The sequence below is a fragment of the Ischnura elegans genome, chromosome 1 (genome assembly GCF_921293095.1).
Source record: "Ischnura elegans chromosome 1, ioIscEleg1.1, whole genome shotgun sequence".
Classification (NCBI taxonomy): Eukaryota; Metazoa; Arthropoda; class Insecta; order Odonata; family Coenagrionidae; genus Ischnura; species Ischnura elegans.
In genome coordinates, this window is record NC_060246.1 from 10,480,078 (window position 1) to 10,504,460 (window position 24,383).

The window sequence follows — 24,383 nt, forward strand, 5'->3', positions numbered from 1 at the left end:
GCATATACTCCCCCCCCCCCCCCCGCATACTTCGTCCCGCCAGAGCACCCTCAAGCGATCGCATAGACCGAAAATGTGCCCGGCCAATGCCTTTGGCCCGGCGCGATGCCACAGGATCGCACACTTGTAGAGCGGTGAATTCGAAAAGGAGATAGCTGTAGCGTTCATGTTTCTAGCATATGCAGACAGGATTTTTATCCTTCTCGTTGCAAAGGAATAGTTTTCTTTTATAATTCATTCATCTTTGGGTGTGCACTTGCTAACATGCGTATACGCACGCGCCGCCACTGGCCCCATGGCACATGTTATGACCAGATTTTACCACATTTGTTAGCCATAAGAGTGGTCTAATTTTCAAGAGTACTTTTGAAAGTGAAAGAACAACCTAGAATGCCATATTTAATTGATTTTCTTAAACTATGCATATTTTTCCCCTCTTCTACTCTGGTTTTCTAAATTCCTGTGAAAATTCAACCATTCTTGTATTCATATTTTTTGGTGTTTATGTCCTCTTTTTCCACTCAAAAGCATTTTCATCCTTGAGTACAGCACATCTAAATCTCACTCATTTCGTACTTTTCTCTTTTTGTTCACAGTTCTCTTCAAAGTATGCAGTTACTTTCACTGAGCTTCCTTTGATCCCACATGGCGTTCATATTCATCCACCTCCCCTCTTTTCCTCATTCACTTTTTCTGTCGCCCACAAATTTCGTTCTGACTTACACGTACACAAATAAACTGACTTCTCGGCCACCTTCATCACTCCTGCTACTGGACTCCCTGAACTTTCCACTAATTTTTGGCTTCCTTATCCATCAATATATTACTTGTTGCGGTGTTTTCCTCCACTTAGGGGCCCCATTACAGTTTCATAAATTCCATTCCATAACTCTTTTACAACTAAGCCATCTAAATCTAGTAAAACACTTCAATAAAATTAGAGTGAATGATAGTATAGAAATGTAGTGATTCTTTCAGAAGTTATCATTTTGAATACACAAAACAATGACAACTACAAATGAGAAACAGTACAAGAGCTTACACGTGCATTCGGCTGCGAATTAACTGAGCCCCAAACGTGCCAAAAATGGTTATCAAAAGATCCATGATGACCAAGCGATAGATTTCTTGACCCAATGAGGTTTCCCAACACTAAAAAGCAAAAAATAAGAACAAAAAATAAAGAACACATTTAATAACCTTAATATTATACATATCTACCCCTGGTCCAGGGACCTTCTCATATTCATTTCACAGGAAAAAAAACTCTTTAACAACATGACTTCATCAGAGGAGAGCTCTAATATGTATCTTAAGAGTGGAAGCATTTTCACATATACAAGAAATAAGGGAAAATTTTCGTGAAAAGCCATTATTAAGTTGCATAAGTAAATTAAAAGTAATACCATTTTCCACGAATATTTGGAAAATTGCCAGTAAGTTTTAATTTTTCCATTATTTCACACTTTCTGGCAAATTGCAAAGATGAACTCTTCTTGGGTTCTACATCAGATGAGATACTTTAGTGCTGTTGACATTTTGGGTATGACAATTACTTTTTTCCCAAGGCAAATGTCACAAATCTAGACTGCCCACTGGTTTTATACAGATGTTGGTGGTGGGGGATTGGCCCAGCCCTGATTGTTGGATGGATCCATTGACTTGAAGAGTTAATCATTTATTATTATGTTACACTTGCATCAGATTATGCCTGAAGCAACTCTCTATATCCTTAGGCAGGAAGTTGACTAGAGCAATGAAGTACACATCACTATCATGAAAATTTCAAGATGTTCTTTATATTTCACCACTTTGACTGATGACCACAAAATATAGGCTTTCTGTACATAGTTTCCGGAAGTTGCCGTCCATAATTTCATGCAGAGTTTTACCCTGACACTTGACAAAAAATATTGACTAATGCTAATTATACATGTGTGTCGTTACTCATTATGAATCACTTATATTATTTGATGATTTATACCATACAATTTTCCCCAAGCTAGCGTTTGACTAAGAATATGTGCAAATAAAATTGATGTTTTGAGGCGTAACTTTGTGAAAGCGATTCATTATTAAACTTAAAAAGAAGAACTTTGTGCTTTCACATGAATATTTATGTGAAAGCACAAAGTTCTTCTTTTTAATTTTAATGTGCAAATAAATTTATTGTGCAAAATAGTCTAAAAGATTGAAAAATTACTCTAACCAAGTACAGTGAAGCAAGAAGTGTACACTGAAGTCCTTACCTTTGGTCCAAATATTACATTTTTTCCCTTTAGCTTCTTCATGTAAGCTAATTAGTAAGCCCAAAAGAGACACATACAAACCAAATTACGTATTTAATTATAAAAACTGTAATCATCACCTGTCTGTCAGGAGAGTGAAGCCAAAATCCCAGCAATACACACACCACGACCACCTCCAATCCAAAAGTCCTCCACAGGGTGACATACAAGGCCATTCTAGGACTACGAAACCTCTCCCAACGAGTCATGTATGAGAAAAACATAGGAACCAGCAACAGGATGAGAGTGACCAACAGCGACACCGTTATAGTGGGCGGATGTGACTTCACCTTGACATCTACATATGAGAACGACAAGAGATAAACGGTCTGTATGAGAGAGAATGCTAACATGAAGAATCATTGTGTTTGAAAAATGCCACACTTGACCTCAAATTTGAGTTTTTCACAGCATCGCTCCACCAATTTTTAAGACTACTTTGGAGATATTCAGTAAGTTTGATAAAGGCTTTCATGGTGGCATTCTAATGGGATGGTAGACCTTAAGTATATATGCAAAACTTCTATTAGATCTCTTTAAAATATGATCAGGGCCAAATTTTACAGATACAAATAACTAACAGCGCACTTAGCCAACCAAATCTGTAAAAAGAAACATACATGATCTGGATTTATCAAACAAGAAAATTTTAAACATGGATATTAAATGGGTATTTCAAAGAGAGAAAAAGTGAGCTATTAACAAATACCTCAATGGTAGCCTAAACGCTCAATGGATTCCTCATTATTTGCATAGCACCTCCACTGCCAATCTACAGGTATTGGGACAAAGGTATTTGAAATTAAATTGAGCAGTTCTCCGGTTACATGAGTTTTTTGCTCTAAAAAGGTGTACAAGACAAATCAGCAAATGAGATTTCAATTAATTTAAATGGTGCTTCATAGGAATATTTTTCATAATAAAGACATCATCAGCTGATTAAAGACTTCCTAACTACAGTGTGTAAAGGCCTGGTTACACGGTACATTGACACGTACGAGTTAATGTGTATTTGCATGAATTATTTTGGTGGACCGGAACAGAGCATGTGCGAATGCATTAACCAAATTAGAACAGGTTCTATTTTCTGTTAACCCGTTCATACATTTGTACATTTTGGGGTGGTTACACATTGAATTTTCCCATACATTCTTACATTCACGCATTCATACATCAACTTGTACACGCTAATGTACCGTGTAAGCAGGCCTTAAATGGATGACCTTTGGTAGCTTAAAGATAAGCAGGAAAGGAATACAATAAATCGAACAATGGGCTACCTTGGGATCAAGTGGACAAGACGAGGCATTCACTCAATTCAACTCCAAAGGTAGCCAAGTTCATTCTCCTAGCAGTGGCATTGGTCTGCCCAGCCAATGCTTACCAGGTAGTAAAGGAATATAGCAAGATACATAGGATTACAGTTCATAAAGCATCACTATCAAACTATGCGTGTAGTGTAATTTTATGTGAATAAGAGTGCTTATAAACCAGTGCAAAGTTGACTGGCCAGTGGATTGGCCATCTGTCAGCCATCAACAAGTCTCTACCACACTACCCTCGTCCACTCACCTACCTACCTCTGTCTCCTTATTCTCACATTCCTACCCTCACTCCCCATCACACCCACGACCATTTAATTCAGCTCCTTCTGATGGACAGGGACCATGCTCAAGTGTACAAAATTACCCCCATTTGCCCACAAATATCTTTGGTCACATTCTTCCCACAAAATAGGTGTTTGCACGACAAAAATCTCATTTAAAAAGGAGAAAATGTTCGCAACAGAAATTTTTTGGAACTTGCAACTTTTCTGCATCATGATCTCTTTGGATTTTGCACTGGTGTAGAATGGATTTATTAGCAGCATGAGGGTTATAAAAGCTGGGAATCTCTGAACAGCGACTTAGAATCAGCTTTAAAGAAAAAAATGCCAGATAGGGCTTGGAGGAGATGCATTGGGCTCAAACAAAATAAAGCTGTGCATTGATTGCCTTGTTATTAGATTGAACTTTAAAATAAAATACACATTTTTCCATTGGACAGAGACTAAAATTATTCACAATCAGTATAATATGTTGCAATCATAACTTAAAATACTTAACTACAAGGTACACATCATAAGAAGATATTAAAAAAATAGGAAGAATAAGACTGAGATCAAGATTCGCCACCTCATATTCTAACAAGAGATGGGGCATACTCAAAAAATTTAATCAACAAACATTGTTACAACAAATGCAGTCCATAAAATAATATGGAAGAACACAAAAAATATTGGCAGATAAAACAACACTCAAAGAAGCAACAAGTATTTCAATGAAATATGAGCCAAAGGTGTGGAGAAAGTACGACAGTGAAATTTAATGCACAGCATTATTTGAATTTTGCAACAATCGAGTTGGGTTTATCCCTCTTTATCCCTTATGGCTTCATTGCCAGAGAAAATTAGCACTCTCCCATATAACGTTACCAATGCATCTTCACTGCGATACAGATCACAATCATCATTTGCCATATAACGTGATACATCAGCTGGATTCACAGTCATTATGATCAAGAAGTTTTATAGTTACAGAAATTGTATTTCTTTCCCAAAGTAAACTCACACACACAAAACCTCATACAAGCCATGCCATGATCAGCAACTACATTTACTCACCAACTGGGTCACCAGCAACATCCCAAGTCTTGTGAATTGAGAGGAGTACCCAAACAAGAAGTCCAGTTGAGCAAATGACAAGAAAGAAGAGAAAATTGGTGATAAGTCGCAAGGAGAAGGTCATCAAGCTTTCCATACAACTTGTAGGGTTTTGCTCCTTCAGAACTTTTTCTGCTTCCTCATGAAGTAGTTCCTGTAAATAAAGTCACACACACACATATAGCAAGATCTAAAATTACAGCAGACATAAGCATTACCCACAATTAGAGTTAAAAAGCATCATGAACTTTGAAATCATGATCTTACAAAGCAAAAGAGATTAAAGCCAATATTCCAGCCATAATATATGTATTAGGTTGACCAATTTCTGTTCATTAGCTATAAATTAACAAGAAGTCTATGACTAATGGATGAACTGATAATTAACCAATTCATACTTATTAATGGTCTCCAAAAAAAGGATGATTACAATGGATTTAACAGTTTAATAGTTGTGTGAGAGTAAGTTACAGTGATTTTCATCTTTGATGAAAACCTCATTGTAAGAAAATAAATATGACTACAACAATTTCAAAATTAAGGGTCATTCATAGATACTTCCAACAAATTCAAGTCATTTTCAACAATTCCTCATCATTTTTTGTTTTCCTTATTTAATGTTTCTTATTTGAAATAAACCAAAAACATCTCCACAAATAGATGATGGATTGAAAAATGGAAAAATACAGGGCTCTTCATTATTCAAACAACATCATAATCAATAAGAAAAAATTGGTAACCAAGCCCATTAAGACAAATTTAGACATTTGGAAAGCACTTAATCATAGTTAATTAATTATTATTATGTAAGGATTAGTTGGTTCCACTTTATTTATTGTCCTGAAACTGTTCTTGTCATCAGTTCTCAGTCTTGATTCTAATTCAAAAGTCTCATTTCTACTGTTCAATTTTCAAAAACCATTAGTATTTTTCATTTTCTATGCACTACAGGCACAAGTGACTTTGTATGCAGTCACGCGCACGGGTGCAAAGTTAAATACACCAACGGATGAAGTTCGCCATGAAAAAATATTCCTGCAGTGCGTTGAAATTCATCGTCGCAGACCAGCGACTAAATAAGGGTTTTTCAACCCAACAGTGGCTTAGTAAGCACGACCCTCGCCACATGTGCCACAGTGTGGACTTGTTCGGTAAAGCCCATCCCGAAGTTCGCTCTGAGAAAATGGCTTTGCGGTGGAACTGGTGAACACGCCTGACCGGCAATCAGGAGATCTGGGTTCGAATCCCGGCTAAGTCAAATATTTTTTCATGGCGAACTTCATCCGTTGGTGTATTTAACTTTTCATTTTCAATACCATCACAAGTTATCTCTAAATTAATTAGATCTAAACCATCACTCTATTTGAAGTGTTCAATAAAATCATTCTCCTGAAAATTTTTCAAAAGAGGCATTAGATTACGTATTTCCTAACCAATTCTTTTTCACTTAGTCTCCAATTCCACTTCTAAGCTCAAATACCAGAGAGACTGAGAGGCAGGGCAGAGATACGGTTAGAAAGAAACAATTTGGAATTTGTTTCTAGCAGAAAAAAATCTCACTAACAGACGTCCTGGGGCCATGATTCCATCATAATCATATTTTTCCAGCTACTTTGAGTCCTGAAATCACCTGTACGATAGCACAGATACATGAGCATTCAGAAGCTGATTAATGTGGCAACGTTGCCATAATAAATGTTCAACTGGCTTCGGTAAGGTTGCATGTGCATGTGGCATTACTTTATTGGAAATGTTAAAAATTTAATGACAAGATGAGGCAGATATAAAACATAGAAAACCTCCATACATCAACTTTAAATAAATAAAATATAAACCGGCAATAAATTTTAAAGTACCTCCCTATTTTGAAGATATAGCTCAAGTCTAAGAGCTTTCTGTTTAAAAAAAGCATGTGCCATTATTGGCAGCATCTATCACATTTATTAGACTTTGAGTTAAGTACAAATTTGATGAATAGACATTATAAGAAATCTATATCATTCATAACCACAAGACTTCCTGTATACAACTAAGTCATCCATCTTTTTACCTTGAATTCGTTCAGGATACTCTGCCTCTTCAGTTGAGCCCCTTGCTCAGTTGCAATGCCAAAATCCCAGCCACAGAACAATTTGTGAGAATACATGTGCTTCACTACACATCCTGTTTCTATATAGCTCTTTCTGTAAGCTTTAGCAGCACTGAAATCAATAAGAAATAAGATAAATATCCTGAACAATGAATGAAAATGAAGTCATTTGGTGATTTTTCTGCCATTAAATATGTATTACCATGAGGATCACCAAAGAGAGGAATTTGAAGATGTAGTCTCAGACTACATGTTATCAAACAGGAAAATAAAGGGGACACAGCTCAACTTCGTTTTGTGAAATTTTACAAGAAATTTTTTCAGTACACAACAACCTATAGTACAATTTATCACGTTGCGTACGGATGGCGAGAATTCTCGTCACTTTTTCCCGAACGTTCCGGACGGATGACGAAGATTCTCGTCATTTAGGCACGTCAATCTAAACAATTTTAAAGCGTACAATACGTATTCGTTAGTACGTTTTCAGTTGTTGTTCGTTATTCATAATGAATTGATGCATCATAACGTTTGATTGGGTAAAGTTATATTCTAAACATTAGCTTACCCCAGTACGCAACGTGTAAAATATAGGTTTGGCCACAATTAATGTTTGGAGATAAAAATCTTCAGGTTAAAAACTTATGTACACGTAATTCAAATTCTTCTAAGGAAAACGATTAAAATCCAATACCTATTGCCACATGTGAGTAACTCAACACACCTTTGTTAATTTGAACATGCAATAAATAATAGAAGCGATGGTGAACCCCATCAACAAAGCAAGGGAGAGCACCATCAGTAAAAAAATATACACCACCTAAGTTTAAATTACATATTTTGATAGTGATAAGATTAAACAAACTCTCTTGAACTAAAATACTATTACATTAAATTAATATTTATTTATATTATAAAAAAAGCTTTGTCCTGGTGATGCAAGAACTAGAGGAATCCTAATTATTTGTTGAGAAAATGTTTAGTCTTTTCTATCCCAATGAATATTTTGCTAAGAAAAAGCCAAATAACTTCAACTACTAGTAGCTAAAATACTTTAGTAACTGGAGCTGTTGGAGACACTGAAAACACCTTTTACATGAAATGAGTTTGTTCCATCAAGTTCTTTGTTAATTATCACTGACATGATCATATTCCTCAATGAATGAATTCCTCAAAGACATCATATTCCTCAATAAATGCAATAATGCTATGATGCATTTCAATTTTTCCTTTTAAAAAGTTATTCTCGTAAAAAGGTAATTTGTCAGTTTTTATGTCTGAGGAGTGATGCAAACAAATATAAATACCTGGATGAAAGTTCTTTCCACGTGAAAACAAAGTATGATTAAGGAAAAAAATTTGTAAAAAAGCTTTTATGGAAAAAAATCTTTTTATTCGATGTTGTAAGTATCAGGAGATGGAACGTGACTGCTCGTCTAGCTTCCCCCTTCTCCTTTCTCCTCCTCTCGCCACCCACGCGTCGCTGCGTTAGCGGTTTGAGACGTGACTTCTCTCCCACCATTCCGCTTCTCCTTTCTCCTCCTCTCACCACCCACGTGCCGCTGCGTTGGCGGTTTGCTCCTCGCCTCATCACCCTTCCTGTCACGCACCCCACTCCACCTCGCCCGAGAGCGTGAGAGCCATGCAACGGTTGCAGAAGCAGCGGCCTCCTGGGCGACGGGGTGGGGGAAGAGAGATAGCACACGGGCAGGTGTGCATTGAGAACGGCGTTGGCAGTTGCGTCGACGAAGAGTGCGAGTGTAGATGTTTCGTGAATAAAGCTCTGAATTGAAAGTGATCGATGGACTTCTCTTTTACCACCTCCTAACCCTCAAACGGTACCACGAGAACCCTACAATGTTTTAAAATGCTCATCTGAAAACAAATTTTTTTTCTATCGCCAAAACTACGCACTGAACCCCACCAACACACCCATGAAAAGTAACTACTATTCCAAAAAGTTTGTTTGGTCAGCTGGGCACATTGGTTCAAACAAACAAACTTCATCTTCCTTGAGGAAAATATGCTAAGAATGTCAATTTGAATTTTAATGAGAATTATTATTTCTGCCTGTGAAAAACTTACTTGTGGGCAACTGTGATGAACATCAAAGCATAGCAGACCACCATTGTAAATATATAACTTTCAGGAATACTGTATTGGAGTTGTGGTATTAAAGACACAGACTGGTTTGAGTAGAAACCATAATACAACTCAGTATTTTCAAGCCATCCCTGAAAATTTGAAAATAAAATTTAATGCAATACACTTTCAGAGTAAAATTTCTAACCATGAAACTTTATTTCATTAAGAAATCCTACCTCCATTAAATCCCAACCCAGAAAGCTATTAAAAAATAAAAATAAATCAGAGAAGAATTGATAATGACCATTTTATTAACACAGAAAACAATGTTAAGCAACTAATTTTATTTTGAGATTACAGATATCTTCATGCATTTTAACTAGATAAAAAATATTTTTTAATCCACACAAGAGATACTAATCACTAAATTTTTTACCTCTCCTGTCAGTAGATTTCCAATTGCAAATTCAGTGCAGTTTTCACATATGCTTGATGCATTTTCTGAGACAATTTGACCAGTCCTGGTATCCGAAATTTCATTTTCCACTGAAGTGCCTATGATATGATTTAATTATTCAGCATTAGTCAAAGACATTTTTATAAGTGTGGCAGTTTGTAATCCTTGTTGGTACAAATTTTATGTACATTTTATGCCTCATAGCGTTATGCTTACACTTTTTATCTTAAATTTACTTATAATTACTGATAATTTATGAATAAATGACATTTTTCATCATTAACAAGGTCTAAATTTAATGTAAAATGTAAGGAATGAGTAAAATAAATAAGTCCAAAATTAAAGAGTCATATAAAATTGAGACTTACCTCCTGACGCAAGGCTTTTCCCCTCAGCATCTGTCTTGTAAATATGAAGAAGTAGTTGTGGGACGACCAAAAAACCCATACTGCAAAACAAATTTAATGAAAAATCAGTGGGTACAGTCATTAGTTAGTCATCAATGCCTGCAGGTGCCATATGGCACCACAGCGCAGGGCTGAGTCCAATCCATTACAACTTCATTAGAATGTGTTTCCCCTTAATTGCAATGATTTTCTTACATATTACATAGATGGTTTGTTCCCTCATTTAGACAGCAAAAAGTGTTTCATTTACCACAGTCTACCATCTAATGCTCTCTTCAGTCAGGCCAATGTGCTCCACAGTTATTGTCTTTTTCTAAGCAAGTAATTTGCTTACAATAAGAAATCAATAACATAATTGAAAATATTACTTTTAAAAGATAGAGAAAATGATAAAAAAAACTGTATGACTACGTTTTTACAAAGCATGAAGTATAAATGAATTGAAAATTTTGATTAAACTACTCCCATTGGTAGATTTTGAGATGAGTAAAAACAAATATTTGCAGTACCATAAAGCCACAAAAACTATCTAATTGTCATGGCCTGCCTTGTTGTTGCTTTGCCTGTTTGCCAGCATTGACTGCCTGTCCGCCATCCGCCAGGCACTTGGCACAGGAAGGCCCCAACGCATCTGCTTTGTGTTTGTTTTGGAATGTGATTTTTGCCTTTGCCTTATTAACGATATCCCATGGCCTCATTAAAATGAGTTTGAATGAACTAGTTCATCATTTACTTTTAGTTTGTACCCTGGAACTAGTAAACATGCAGAATCATCACTAGTGACGATACTAGTGAAGGCATGATACCTGCAAGCTACCCTGGCAAGACATGAAAATCTCTGATATTTCTCTCAACCTCAAAAGTCAACCCATTGAATCTGAGGAAATCCTAACAAGTTGTAAGCATGTGGAAACCACTCAGCAGTGCCATCGTTTATTTTTTTGAGCGATAAAAAACAATAATCACATCAAAATAACTATATAATACATATGTACTTAACATTATACTTGAACTTGAATTAGGTATATTCCCAATGCAGTATGCACATATATTCACTTAGTAGACTAACCTCAATATGGAAACCAAGGCATTGATGACAAAGAGCCATCGTAGAAAACGAAAGTAAGTTGCAGTGCTGGTTCCAAAGTGCCCCTCAATGACCTTGATGCTACCGTACCAGGGCTCCATAACATAAACTATGTCTTTCAACCACATTTTAAACTGTAATAAATCATTACAGATACAAATATAGAAAAGGGATAACATATAAAAACAAAGATGTATTAAGTAGAAACATTATTTTTGGCCAATGTGAAGAGGGGACAAAGGAGTAAAGGAGAGGATAAAAGAGAATAATAAATATTGTTACATACATAATCAATAAAAAAGGGCGACACAAGGTGATGGACCACAATGTGGATAGCCTTGTCTACTGGCTAAGGCCTCATGTGCTCAATCTTACTGAATCCATGCACCTCCGACAAACCTACAGAGAACCACTCATACCTATTCCACGATCTTTATTAAAAAAATGGAATCGGACACAAAATCATCGGAATCACTACATTAATGCTAGGATATACCAGGCTTATTTTTTCTGTAAGATTCCCCTTCGTAAAACCGAATCAATCGCACACTAGCTGCATTCACAGGAGCATCGTGTTCCTGTTTTCCAAGCCTCGCCATGTGCGACTGCCCTCCGTGATCACGGTACACGTCCCGCAGCAGTTGCAACCCGGGCAACTTGTGCAAGATGCAACTACATGGCACGGTGCCCGACAGTGTAGTTTCCGACGTTGATCATCATGAAGCATTAGTGCAAACCACTTTTCTGTATCCGTGATCACACAGCCACGGATGTGTGGTTTTTGAAACCAGGCCTTACATGGAGCGTTAATGATACGAGTACAACCATGTTATCGCCGCTAAAAAGATCGTGAACTGGCAAAGAAAGCTCTCATTGAGTCCGGGAGGCACTATAATTTAAAAGAATAACTGCATAAATAATAATATATTGTTTGTTTTACGTAAATTATGAACATTGCAAGACATTTAGGTGAAAGTTTGGGTTACCCGTGTTTTCCGTTTATTCGTGCCCTCTCTCCCCATCATTAGCCCATTTGGATAATCGGGAGTGTACTGTACATTGAAACTGGTCATGAGATTACCAGTGATTTTTATTTCATTAATATTTATTACAGAGGATCCCGCGCATCCCTGAGGGGGTAGTGAACACAGAAATGCTTGCTGTAACTTTGAATTGCTGTAAAGACATCAAGGCAGCTAACTAACACAAATTGGTTAAGTCCCCATCTTTATGCAGTGGAGACAATGGGTACAAGAAATAAATTCATAATTTAAATTGATGATTTCAAATTCAAATGAGGGCTTGACTACATTCATTCCATTCAAAAAAGCTTAAAGCAAGACTATTATACCCCCTCTAACCTATATGTGCCAAGAATCCCCAACTGCGGCAATCAATCAAGACTCCCTCTCCAATTACCATGTAGTTTCAAAGAGTAGACATGGACTTACGTGTCATAATCGTCATTTATTGGCAACTTCATTCATTCACCAATCAATATGCATTACAACTACAAATAAATATGAAAATAATACGAAACAGTACCCGGGAGAAATAAATGCTGATCAGGTATTTCATCCTCTTTTTTAGACTTAGGTGTGATCTTTTCGGGTTTAAGCTGACTGATGTTCCCAATTTGTGTTTTATTGACCTTTTCAGTGTGAGAGAGGCAGGCATTCTTCTCAGAGTTTCACTGGAAAAGAAAATTAAAGGAAATTTAATCTATGTGGGACTAATTAAAAGAAAACAATAAAAATATTACCTGAAGGAAAATTGCACAAAATATTTGTTAACTTAAGCTACACTTTCACTGTAGACTAAAACTCTTGAGAATTGAGTCACAGAAGTGTAACCACTCTCAGAGACAATTTATTCCTTAAGTCTCGCAGACTTCAATCGTTGCAAGCGGACACGTACATATATTTCCAAACTCTCGATACAATGTCTCAGAATTTGAAACATTTTCGTTCTTCTGAGACTGGTTGCAGGTTTAGCACTGGTGCCAACATATCTGAACAGATTAATAGTACTATTAATCTGTTCAGATATGTTGGATATGTCTACTTAGAAATACGATCAAGCAACAGCAGAGTGCCTTCTTGTTCTTCTTGGGAAAATTATATGAACTGGGTTCTCAGCAAATAAACTCTATACAATTTACCACCTTATCACTTTTCTACCAGCCAATCATCGGGCGTTTTCGATTCTCACTTGCATTTGAAAATTCTCGTGAACTTTGATGCATTAAATATCGCAAACCACGTCATAAAATAATAAAAAAACTTTCACCGAGGTATGCAAACATATATTTTTATATAATTTTGGGGCTATTGATTATATCTGAAATATATGCAAGTTCCCTATTGGCTAGAGAAATGTCAGAGAATATAAGAAAACTGTTTCAATTTATTATTTATTTAAACTATTTTATGACACATCGTAGCGGTTTATTTTGGTGCATTTTATTAGTTTTGCACATTTTCCCATTCTTTACTTTCACTTAACCCACTTAGGCTGCAATCAGACGTGCCAGCGTATCTGATGAGATTTGTTGTAAAAATAAGAATAAGCAATAGTAAAGGGCCTTCCAACACATGCTTATTCACATTCACAAGCACATTCTTCGCATTTATTTTTAGAGTAACTCTTGATTGCTTACTTTACAATGATTGCACAGTGCATACTTGTTATCAGGAGCCACTGCCCTGACACAACAAAACTCAATGATCATGATTAAATATGCTAATGACATACATTTGCCAGTCATAGTTCATCATCTAAACTCCCTTTTTTCCCAAAACATTGTTTTGGAGCACTTACTCAACTCATCTAGAATATTTTCTGAAATGTTCAACGAACGACTTTGCTGATCAGAAAATTAAAAAATAACAATGCAATCATATGGTCGCCAGCTGCTACATACCACGATTTCAATGCCGATCACAAGGAAAAAGATTGCACAACCCAGGCATCAGGAGATGGGAAAACATAACCGAGGAAATATAGAAGCCAAAAAAATGTGCACCATCTTACAATAAACTCCTAAAATTGACTCGGTGATTAAGAGAAATAAAAAACCCTCTGAAACAATCGGATTTGACTTGTTCAGATAAAAGGTTTTGCCTAGAGATGGGTCGAATAGCAGATTACCTGAAATATCGAATTCAAATATTAAATCAATGATCAAATATTCGAATACTAGAATTGCGAAAAGCATATTAAACGTGTTTTTTTCTTCTATTTCACTTATAAATAAAAAGGTATACATCAAATAAATTTAAAAAATCAACTTCTTTATTTTGAATAAATTCCCCAGATTGATTGTCGTTGCTTTACATCAGCTATTTTTGGTGGCACTTTTCCTAAATTATCTGTTGGGTAACTTAAATGTTTAGACAGACTTGTTATCTCCAAAGCCAACTGATTTTTTACTATTTCAACTTTATTTGAATAGAATGAGAAGTGATGAAAAGAGTTTTTTGAATGTTGATGTATTGATGCATTCAGAGCCCGTGCATATGTCATTTTTATCTATTGTTTTAACGAAAATTTCAATCCTTTTTCGGCTTTGACGCGTTTTTGCCGAGCCGTCGTTCGGCATAAAGAAACAAAACTGATGTCAGGGGAAGCCCGCATCCTTGCTGTCTTCGAATTCATGATGATCTCTCCGATGAGTGGAACGATTTGGGAGTGGTAGCTCAATGTGTAACAGAAGGTACCCCAAAAGTTGATTTTTCTTCCCACCATTTTTTATTTTTTGAGGGGTTTTGTGGGGGAAAACCAGGGATTTCCAGATTTTTCCCCCCATTCATTTTCAGTTCCCCACGTCGAACGATATCTTTTCACCACTCTCATCCGCGAATTTGATGTAGTTCGTCAACTTGCCTAAAACGGTGCTGCATGCACTTCACGACTAGAGTCCTCTACGTTTTTCCTAGTCAACTACCAACGACGTGTATGCAACAGTGTATGGAGTGAAATTCAAAGTATCTGAGGTATTCGAGATCGTACTTTTAGCATAATTATTCGAGATCTCGAATATATCGAATACTTTCAAGTAGAGATGGGTCGAATAGCAGATTTCTCAAACTCGAATATCGAATTCGAATATTAAATCATTGCTCGAGTATTCGAATACCGCAAATACTAGAATTGCACAAAGCATATTAAACGTATGTTTCTTCTTCTATTTCCCTTGATGAATGTATCAAAAAAAAGGCATTCAGTGAAACCTCGATCTATCGTTTTTCAAGGGGATGGACGAAAAAAAACGATGAATGCGGGAATGTTTGACTAGGTTGCCTACCCAGCAGGAAATTCAGAATTTTGGCGAGCAATTGTGATTTCCTTTAAAGGATTCAAACAGGAATTTAGCTGATTAATGGAATATTTTAATTTTATGGAAATAATTAGGGCATATAGTTGATTCAACTAACATCTCTCTCATATATCCTAAGGGGACACACCAACTAGCAAAAAAATGATTTCATGCCGTCTCCGCATTTACACTGCTACGATGGATTTCTGTCTGAAGTATAAATTCTTATCTACCATACTCCATTTCAGTAGCACGCCCATCTGATACTCGACTTCGTCCAACTTCTTATTTTCAACAGGTAGCTCGCTTTACCTCCACTCCTACTGTCAAGTGCTAGCGGACAATCCAGGGCATTTTGCAAACTACACGCGCTTCTCTGCCAGATTTTCTCCCCCTTCAATTATTTTCAGTCCATCTTTGGAAGTTCTCACGAGATAAGCAGATGAATTCGAATTGCTAGCAGGGAGAAACCAAATATCCTGAGAAAATATCCCTTTGTCTGAGACTGTGACAATAGAGATTTATAGCATAACTCATAAATTGTAACTTGATATATATTTTTGGAAAAAAATACCGCATCAACTTCCAAGAAGCTCAGTTGCGAGGATATTGAGTTTCACCAGAATGTTAAGTCTCCGTCGTATTTGGACATTTATTTCCTTGCTTAAAATGCTTAAATAAAATCAGAAATACGTCGTGTTTGGTCTTATTCTTTTTTAAATTACGCTCACATTATATTCTAATATTTCAATCCAATAACGGTGTAATGTCAATAGCCGAAAGTCATTGTTAGACACCTTTTGGGCTAATAGATGACTCAAGCAGCAGTTAACCTCCAGAAATGGGGATCTTTGAAGCAGGTAGGCAGAAAAAGGTCAGTGGGGGAGAAAGAGGGAAGGATGAAACACAATTCTATTATTCTCCTGTAACTTGATACGTATTTTCTTTTGAAGCTTTTGATTTATGGTCTTCGTAATACGAACCCTGTGTGAGCTGGTGCCTTCTGTTTGATTTCGGAGAGGAGGAAAGCGTCGGAGGAGGGGCCAAGAGCTGATGGATGGAGGCGGTAGCGGATTTTGGGAATTGTGCTATATAGTTACTATCCCACGGCACTGAGGTTCTTCTGGTGGGGGAAACTGGGGATTTTCGGATTTTTTCACCCAATCATTTTTGGTTACCCACGCCGAACCCTCTTCACCGCTCTAGTCCGCGAATTTAAAGTAGTTCGTCAACTTGCCTAAAACGGTGCAGCATGCACTAAACGACTAGAGTTCTCTACATTTTTCCGAGTCTACTACCAACGACGTGCGTGCGACAGTGTATGGTGCGAAATTCAAAGTATTCGAGGTATTCGAAATCGTACCTTCAGCATAATTATTTGAGATCTCGAATATCGAATTCTAGTATTCGAGTATTCACGGATACTATTCGCACATCTCTACTTTCAAAGTATTCAAGGTATTCGTGGATACTATTGCTATTATTTCACTCCAAGAATAAAATTGACAAAATATTCCCCAATATTATGAAGCACTTTGAAAACACACAATCCACAGGCATCAATTTCGGCAGTTATTAATTTTCAGTCTATAATTGAAGTGAGGAAATGTAGAGGTGAATCAATAAAGCAATCATTTCAATTATTAATACGCAGATTGAAAATGATGTGATTTCATTATCACCATAGGAAAGGTTTTCATTGTAAATGAAACTAGATTGAGAAATTTACATTCAACTTACATCATACTAGCTGACCCGGCGAACTTCGTACCGCCTAACAATCAATGAACTTACAGTTTACTTACACCATTTATAAATCAAGAGCGGCTGTATCGTTTTTAATCATGTTTAATTTATTATAATTAAATAAGGATACAAATTATATAAAAATACGTAAATGAGTACCAAAATTGCTTGTCAGAAAGACTTTTTCTTTTTTGAATCTACATAGGGTGAATCGGAGCACGTTTACGCGGATTTTTTTTCAACAAATTTTCTTACGTTTTAGCTTAAGAAATTTTGGGCATTGTGGTTTAATAAAGCAGCTCATGAAATAAAAATTATACGCATTCAGTTGTTGGCTATTTGCGTTATTAGCTGTAAAAAAATGTTTTTAGGTCCAAGTCTGTTGCATACACTTGGCCCATTCAGGGGGCAGGTTGACACGACCCCAGACCGACGCTTGACTGATGCTCAAAATCATGCAAGAAAAGCCCCTATGAAGCAGCATTCGCATTAAATGACTTAAGGCGCGCCAGTTTTAGTATCTCTGTTTGGAAAAAATGCACTGCGTAAACGTACTGCATGCGTAAACGCACCACGGTGAGCCCTACACATTCGGGTTTAATGTCTTGCATCAAGCACCTTCTGAGAAACAACAGTTTTTGTTCTGTTATCAGGCGCAAGATGAAGCGGATGAAGCTAAATAAATATAGCGAAGCAAAGCAGTGACGCAGCGAGGGGAGGTTTTGGGGGATAAACCCCCCCCCAAGAGCTTAGAGAATTTTTTAATGAAAGATTTTGTTATTAATATTAGGGGGACGGATGACTAACAAACAAAACATATTTAACTATTCACACAGCCACAGAACCCACTATTTTGAACCATTTATCTTAAAAAATGTCTGGGGGAAGTGCCCCCACACTTCCCGCTTACCTTAGCGAGTTTTCTATACCCTACAGACCCGTGGTATTAGCTGCGCCCAAAACCCCCTATCCAAGCTACGCACTTGAAGCGAAGGAAGAAATACAGAGGATGGTTTATCGACTCGTGAACATAGCACGCTAAATTGACCATGAGAAAATCATGGGTTTTCATTAGCACATGAGCACAAACAACACAAAAACTGAAAGAATGACCATGCGATTTTTTAATCGTTATCACGAATGCAACACGAATTGTAAATTGAATACGTTTAAGCTCAAAAGAGCATATGAGTTGAGATCATGGAATCTACGGAATGAGGACTTCCTAACCTTTGAATTTTCCTTTGAGTAAAGTTGCGTGAATCACATTCATCACCCCCTAATTTTCTAAACTTCTTAAAAATCCTACTGTATGGTCTCAGAAACGTTGCTACCATGATAACCTCATCCATCTTTTTGGGCTTTCACTGCAAAACGAACAATGGAGTGAAGTATTCACAGCAGATTCCTTTGATGCTAAAATGGATGCTTTCCTATCCAGATTTCAATACATATTTGACACAACTTTTCAATCTAAAAAGTGTAGGGCTTGCATCTCTGACACAAGACTTAATAGTTGGATAACACCTGATATTGTCCACCTAAGCAAAGTAAAACGCGACTTATACAATAAATATAAGCAATGTTGCAGTGATCAAAACAGGACTGCTTATAAATGTTTCGTCAAACAATACAAGAAAATAATCCATAGAGCAAAATCTACTTACAATGATAAATTGATAAAAAACTCAGGGAATGCTACAAAGGCTGCCTGGTCGATTATTAAGAAAGAGAGTAACAAAAATACTGCCTCTTACCTGAGGACTTGAGTGTTCTACACTCTGGCACTTTGGTAACAAACCCATTAACCGTGGCAAATGTTTTTAATGATCACTTTATTGAAACCCCTGAGAAAATACTCAAAACATTAAGCAGCAATCATGCTACCAAAGATCCCTATTACAAGCAACCAGCATCTAAAAATAAGAATGCACCTTTTATTTACCCAGCCACTCCAAGGGAAATTTTACAAATTGGCCTCTCCCTCCATAACAAAATGTCATCGGGCTTTGATGGCATCCCGGATAAGATTATTAAATACTCTATCCCGTTCATCGTAAACCCACTCACCTATTTGTGTAATTTATCAATATCAGAAGGTATTTTCCCTCAGCAGCTAAAGATTTGCAAAGTCTACCCCCTCTTTAAAAAAGGAGACAAAAAGGATTGTAATAACTACAGACCCATAAGTTTACTTTCAGGTTTTTCAAAGATTTTCGAAAAAGTCATGTACAATCGACTTTTAAGTTTTTTAGATAAAAATGCAAGTTTATCCAAATACCAATTTGGCTTCCGACAAAATAAGTCAACAACTGATGCTTTGTTTGAATTTCTAAATGATGCAACTGATGCTCTCGACAAAAATAACCAAACTGTGGGGTTGTTCATTGATCTCAGAAAAGCATTTGATACTGTAAACCACGACATATTGTTGAAATGCCTCTCAAATTATGGTATTACAGGAGTAGCTTATTCTTGGTTAAATTCTTACCTAACAAACAGACACCAAATTGTCCAAATTTCTTACTTGGACTCAAACACAAAATATATAAATAATTGCTCCTCTACTATGAAAGAAGTCAAATATGGTGTACCCCAAGGGTCAATCCTAGGGCCGTTATTGTTCACTTTGTATATTAATGACCTTCCTGAATATCTCCAGGAAGCAAAAACAATCTTATTCGCTGATGACACTAGTATATTGTTGCAAGCCCCAAATTCGCAAGAATTACAGATTAAGGTAAACTCTACAGTTCAAAGTATTCAAATGTGGCTAAAAAATAGTATGTTGGCAGTTAACCTAGAAAAAACTGTATGTATGAACTTAAATTGTAAATCGCCACCAACAGTGGAACTATTCAACTCTGAAATAACTTATGTAAATAATATTTCTTTCCTTGGAATCACACTAGACAAATCCTTGAAGTGGTCTAGACATGTCGAAATCTTAACCACCAAACTGTCACATATTATGTATCAACTGCGCTATTTACGATCAAGTGTTTCTTTGAGTGTTTTAAAATATGTGTACTATGCTAATTTTCAATCCTTAATCTCTTATGGCATTATTTTCTGGGGTGACAGTTGCAATAGCACTGAGGTATTCACTATGCAAAAGAAAGCTGTAAGAATTATGCTAAACCTAAAATATAGAGAATCCTGTCGACCTCACTTTGAGGCACACAAAATTTTAACTCTAACATCCATTTATATTCTGAACTTAATGCTATTCATAAAAAAACGTATAAATTCTCTCCCAAAAAATGCTGACTTCCATTCACATATGACCAGAACCAAAGACTGTTTACATGTGCTACCCAGGAAAACAAAAAGGAGTAGTAATGGTCCTCTACATAAGGGTACAAAACTATATAACCTTTTACCAGAAGAATTGAGAAGTTTGTCTTCTGTAAATAATTTTAAAGTAAATCTGAAAAGATACCTGACTGGAAAGGCATTGTATAGTGTTGATGAATTTATTAACTATTGTAAAGAAAGTATGTAGTTTGATGTGTTAACCTATTAAATGAGAATTGTATACCTGTGCTTAAGGTTTTGTGCTGTGAAGTAAGTGTTGAAGTATACATGGCTGTTGTTCAGCTTTCACTATTGTGTGCTTGAAATTTGTAATGTAACTTTTTTATTTTAGGAAGATGTCTTTGTTTTTTTGAGTGAACATTATCTAAAATACCAATTATGTATTATACTTGAAGAAGCCTATACCTTTTACTTACTTGTATTGGTTCTTTGGCTAATAAAACTATTATTATTATTATTATCACCAATTTTTTTAATGATCAAACACGTTCCGTTGGATAGTTATGGTTGGTTTAGGCTTCGAAAGATCATGAGCACAGAAACTACATTTTTCTGTAAATCGTGCCTTGGTAAGCCAGGTACGTCCAAGGACTTAAAATATTCAGATAGATAGTTGGTGATTTCGTCTTCGTTTGTAACACATTTAAAAGATTCGAATCCATGCAGAGTACGAACTATTTGAATTTACCTCGTTTTAGTCTTCCACATCTTCGTTCTTGCTCGCTAAATCAACCATCTTTGATTCTTTTGGTGATCAATCATATTCTGGAACTCTTTGTTGATGAGCTCACTGAAACTAATTTGCAACCATTCCAAGGAAATGAGTTAAAACTACTCGATTCCTCGACAGGAACACGGACATTACCCTTTGTCAACAATTGCTTGGAGATTTGTTTACAAACACGGTAGTGAAGGGTCAACTCGAGCTGGGCCACGGCTGGGCTTACAATCAGCTCGAATTAAATTTTTAAAATGTAATTTCAATTTAATTAATATTTTGAATATATTTAGTAATTAAAATGTTATATTGTTACTAAATTCAGTTATTAAAGTGGTTAAAACAAAACAAATTATTTAATTTGTAGTTTTGACCGACTTATCAATTGTTGTGTTACTATAACTCCTAAAAGCATGTCCATAGGAAAGAGATGAATTTTTTGTGTGAAATTATCCTTTTTTTAACACCTTGAGTGCGGCATGACGTGATATCACGTCATGGTGTGCTATCCCCTGGTGCTGATGACGTGATATCACGTCATGCGTACCCCGAGGGTTCCGGCCCTCCGTAAGAGCTCGGTTCAGTTCTATTATGACATTTTGCCCCCCTAAGTTGCTCAGCAGGGATCTAGGAGCGCATTTGTGGACGCCGTTTCAAGCAACCTTTCCTGGGAGGGTCGGGAGAGATTTTTTCTTTTATCTTAAGGTAAGCCAATTTCCATTCATTTTCTCCCCTGTATTTTATGCAATTATTTTTATTTATTTCTACTAACGCGTGAGTATGACAAATTTTATTTGAGTTTTATTTTACAAATCATAAGTATTTACTAACTGGAACTTACTTATGTGTGTTAACTAATTTTTTATTCTGTTTAAATAATGTTTAGTGAGAATATAGATTTTTCCATCCTTCCTTTTTTTCTTCTTGCGAGCCTTTCATTTTTCGAACCTTTATTGTCTGATGTTAATAAGTTTTATTCAATTAATACATAAAGTACTGTGATAAGTTAAACTTTAATGTAAATTTGAAAATGCCATTACATTTTTTTATGCTACGTAACATATCTCTAACTTTTGCACCCTTCTTTTGTTTATCAGTGCAACTCCTAAGCAGGGAGGGGATCGACAAGCGGCAATAATACGATAGTGAAGGAAGTTATTTACGGAAAAAGTGTAAGTTATTTATAATATTTATTGTTGATATATGTATATTATGCACTTATAAACATTCTTATTATAATTGCAAATAACTGTTTGCACATTATCCCATGGATTGGCGAAAAAGTGCTAAGGAGTTACTATATAAAAATTCTTTTATTTTCTCGATAACCGTGAAATCAATGGCTTATGGGTGCTCTCAATTCTTTGTCTCGCCATTGTGAATATTTAGTTCCTAAACATAGTTTTACATTAGTAAAGCTGTTTGTAGCATTTCAGCTTTGACCTATTTCACCGAGAGTGTTTACTTTGATCCTGTTATTTATCGGAATTAAAAAAAATACAATGTATTTATTGCAGATCGTACGGAAGCGAGGAGTAAAACGGAAAATTTTTCATGCTGGCCGGTAGTCGATGCCGCCTGAAAGAGGTGAAATTCTCTATTCATCAGCTTTTGCAGATGATCAGCAGTCTTCGACCTTCCATCAGGACCTGCAGCCATCGACGTCGAGGGAGGAAACCTCCGCAAGGGCACAAACATTTCCTTCTTAGCTCTCTGCCTTCTCTAGAAGAATGTACAAGAGGAAGGGGGAGCTCCTGGATGAGAGCGGGATCAGGCATTCTCTGAAGACTCCGAGCTAGAAATTAGAGAGGAGGAGGGTGTGGAGGAGGTTGAACCCTCACAGTCAGGTACTTCGTTGCCTCCTTCTACGCCAGATCCCTTTATGTCAATCACTGGCCCATCCCCTTTGTCCTATTCTTTCCTGAACCCTCTAACATTACCTTCCGTCTTTTGCGGTGGACCTTTAGTTCAGTGACCCCTCAAAATATCACTTTCATAGAAAACCCAGCTCTCACCACTCCACCCCCTTCCAACGACCCAAGTGTTTTTTGCGTCTCCTTTTCCCAGACACCCTCTTTCGTATACAGACATACTTTCTCATAATCTTCGAAGGAATAGGTTAGGAATTGGAAACAATTGACCTATGAAGAGTTTTACCTTCATAGGCCTAATATTTCACAAGGTAAGTATTCCTATAACCAATATATCCGACTTATGGAGCATTGCTATCTTGTTTGACCTGCTTTGCTTTCGGATATACATGAGTCGTGATGGATTCTTTAGCATTCTTCAAGCCCTACATTTTTCAGCGAATACCGGTCCAAACGATTCAGAGCCTGAGTATTTCCTCTAAAAAAATCCGTCCCCATTAGATTCATTTCACTCCTCCATTGATTCCCTAATAATTCCTTCCCGAAAGCTATGCACGCTTTTTCATTTATCGTGAACCCGCCGGAAAGATTACCCTTATAAATTCCGTCTTTCTGTCATTAGATACTTTATTCTTCCATCCCACATTCCTTATCCCAAGCCACTTTTACCATCAATATCTCAATCTCACTTCCCTGAACTCATCCAAGAGGAAGGTGGCAGACAGAAAAATCGATGGTGCAAGTATTGCACTATTGCGGTGCAAGCACTCTTGGGCGTAGGAAAGAGACCGCAGATATCTACATTGGCTGCTAGGTCTCCTCTACTCTGTCCCGAGCTTTTTTCTTTCTTTCATAAGAAGGCATAAATAGTATTATATATTTTTGTATCATATATTGCAATAGTATTATAGGTTAAACATATATTTATAAAATTTGTGAGAGGTATTTCCTACATTGGTAAAACATACATGAGTGTACGTAGTGGTATGTAATATATAATTTAAAAATGGTCATCATTTCTATTGTATTGAATTTGTTTTGGGTAAATAAAATATTTTTTTTCATGTTATGTGCTCCTTTTTTCAATAGTCTAGGGCTCTTACATAAATAAGAAGTAACTAGAGATTTCCTAGCACGATGGAATTAGTCTTTCCCTTGTGTAATTAGAAAGAAAACGTATCGTTGCTTTCGCTAATCGGGTAAGTAATAAGGGGCATAGATGCTGCAAATCTATTCCTAGCAATACGTATTATTGAATGGTTTACTCGAATTGATATTATTATGCACCAAATGAAAAA

The 24,383-nt window shown here is 36.4% G+C and overlaps 1 protein-coding gene across 2 annotated transcripts in view; it reads right to left on the reverse strand.

Moving 5' to 3' along the window:
* Positions 1–24,383, reverse strand: part of LOC124155470 (transmembrane channel-like protein 5) — a 49,249-nt gene that overhangs the window by 19,194 nt on the left and 5,672 nt on the right. For both annotated transcript variants that reach the window (XM_046529318.1, XM_046529309.1), the window contains exons 5-13: positions 12,660–12,807; positions 11,097–11,248; positions 9,989–10,068; positions 9,600–9,718; positions 9,164–9,312; positions 7,040–7,190; positions 4,951–5,143; positions 2,369–2,586; positions 1,043–1,152 (exon numbers count right to left, since the gene is read on the reverse strand). In XM_046529318.1, coding sequence (XP_046385274.1) covers positions 1,043–1,152; positions 2,369–2,586; positions 4,951–5,143; positions 7,040–7,190; positions 9,164–9,312; positions 9,600–9,718; positions 9,989–10,068; positions 11,097–11,248; positions 12,660–12,807 — 1,320 coding nt within the window. The remainder of the gene's footprint in view (positions 1–1,042; positions 1,153–2,368; positions 2,587–4,950; positions 5,144–7,039; positions 7,191–9,163; positions 9,313–9,599; positions 9,719–9,988; positions 10,069–11,096; positions 11,249–12,659; positions 12,808–24,383) is intronic.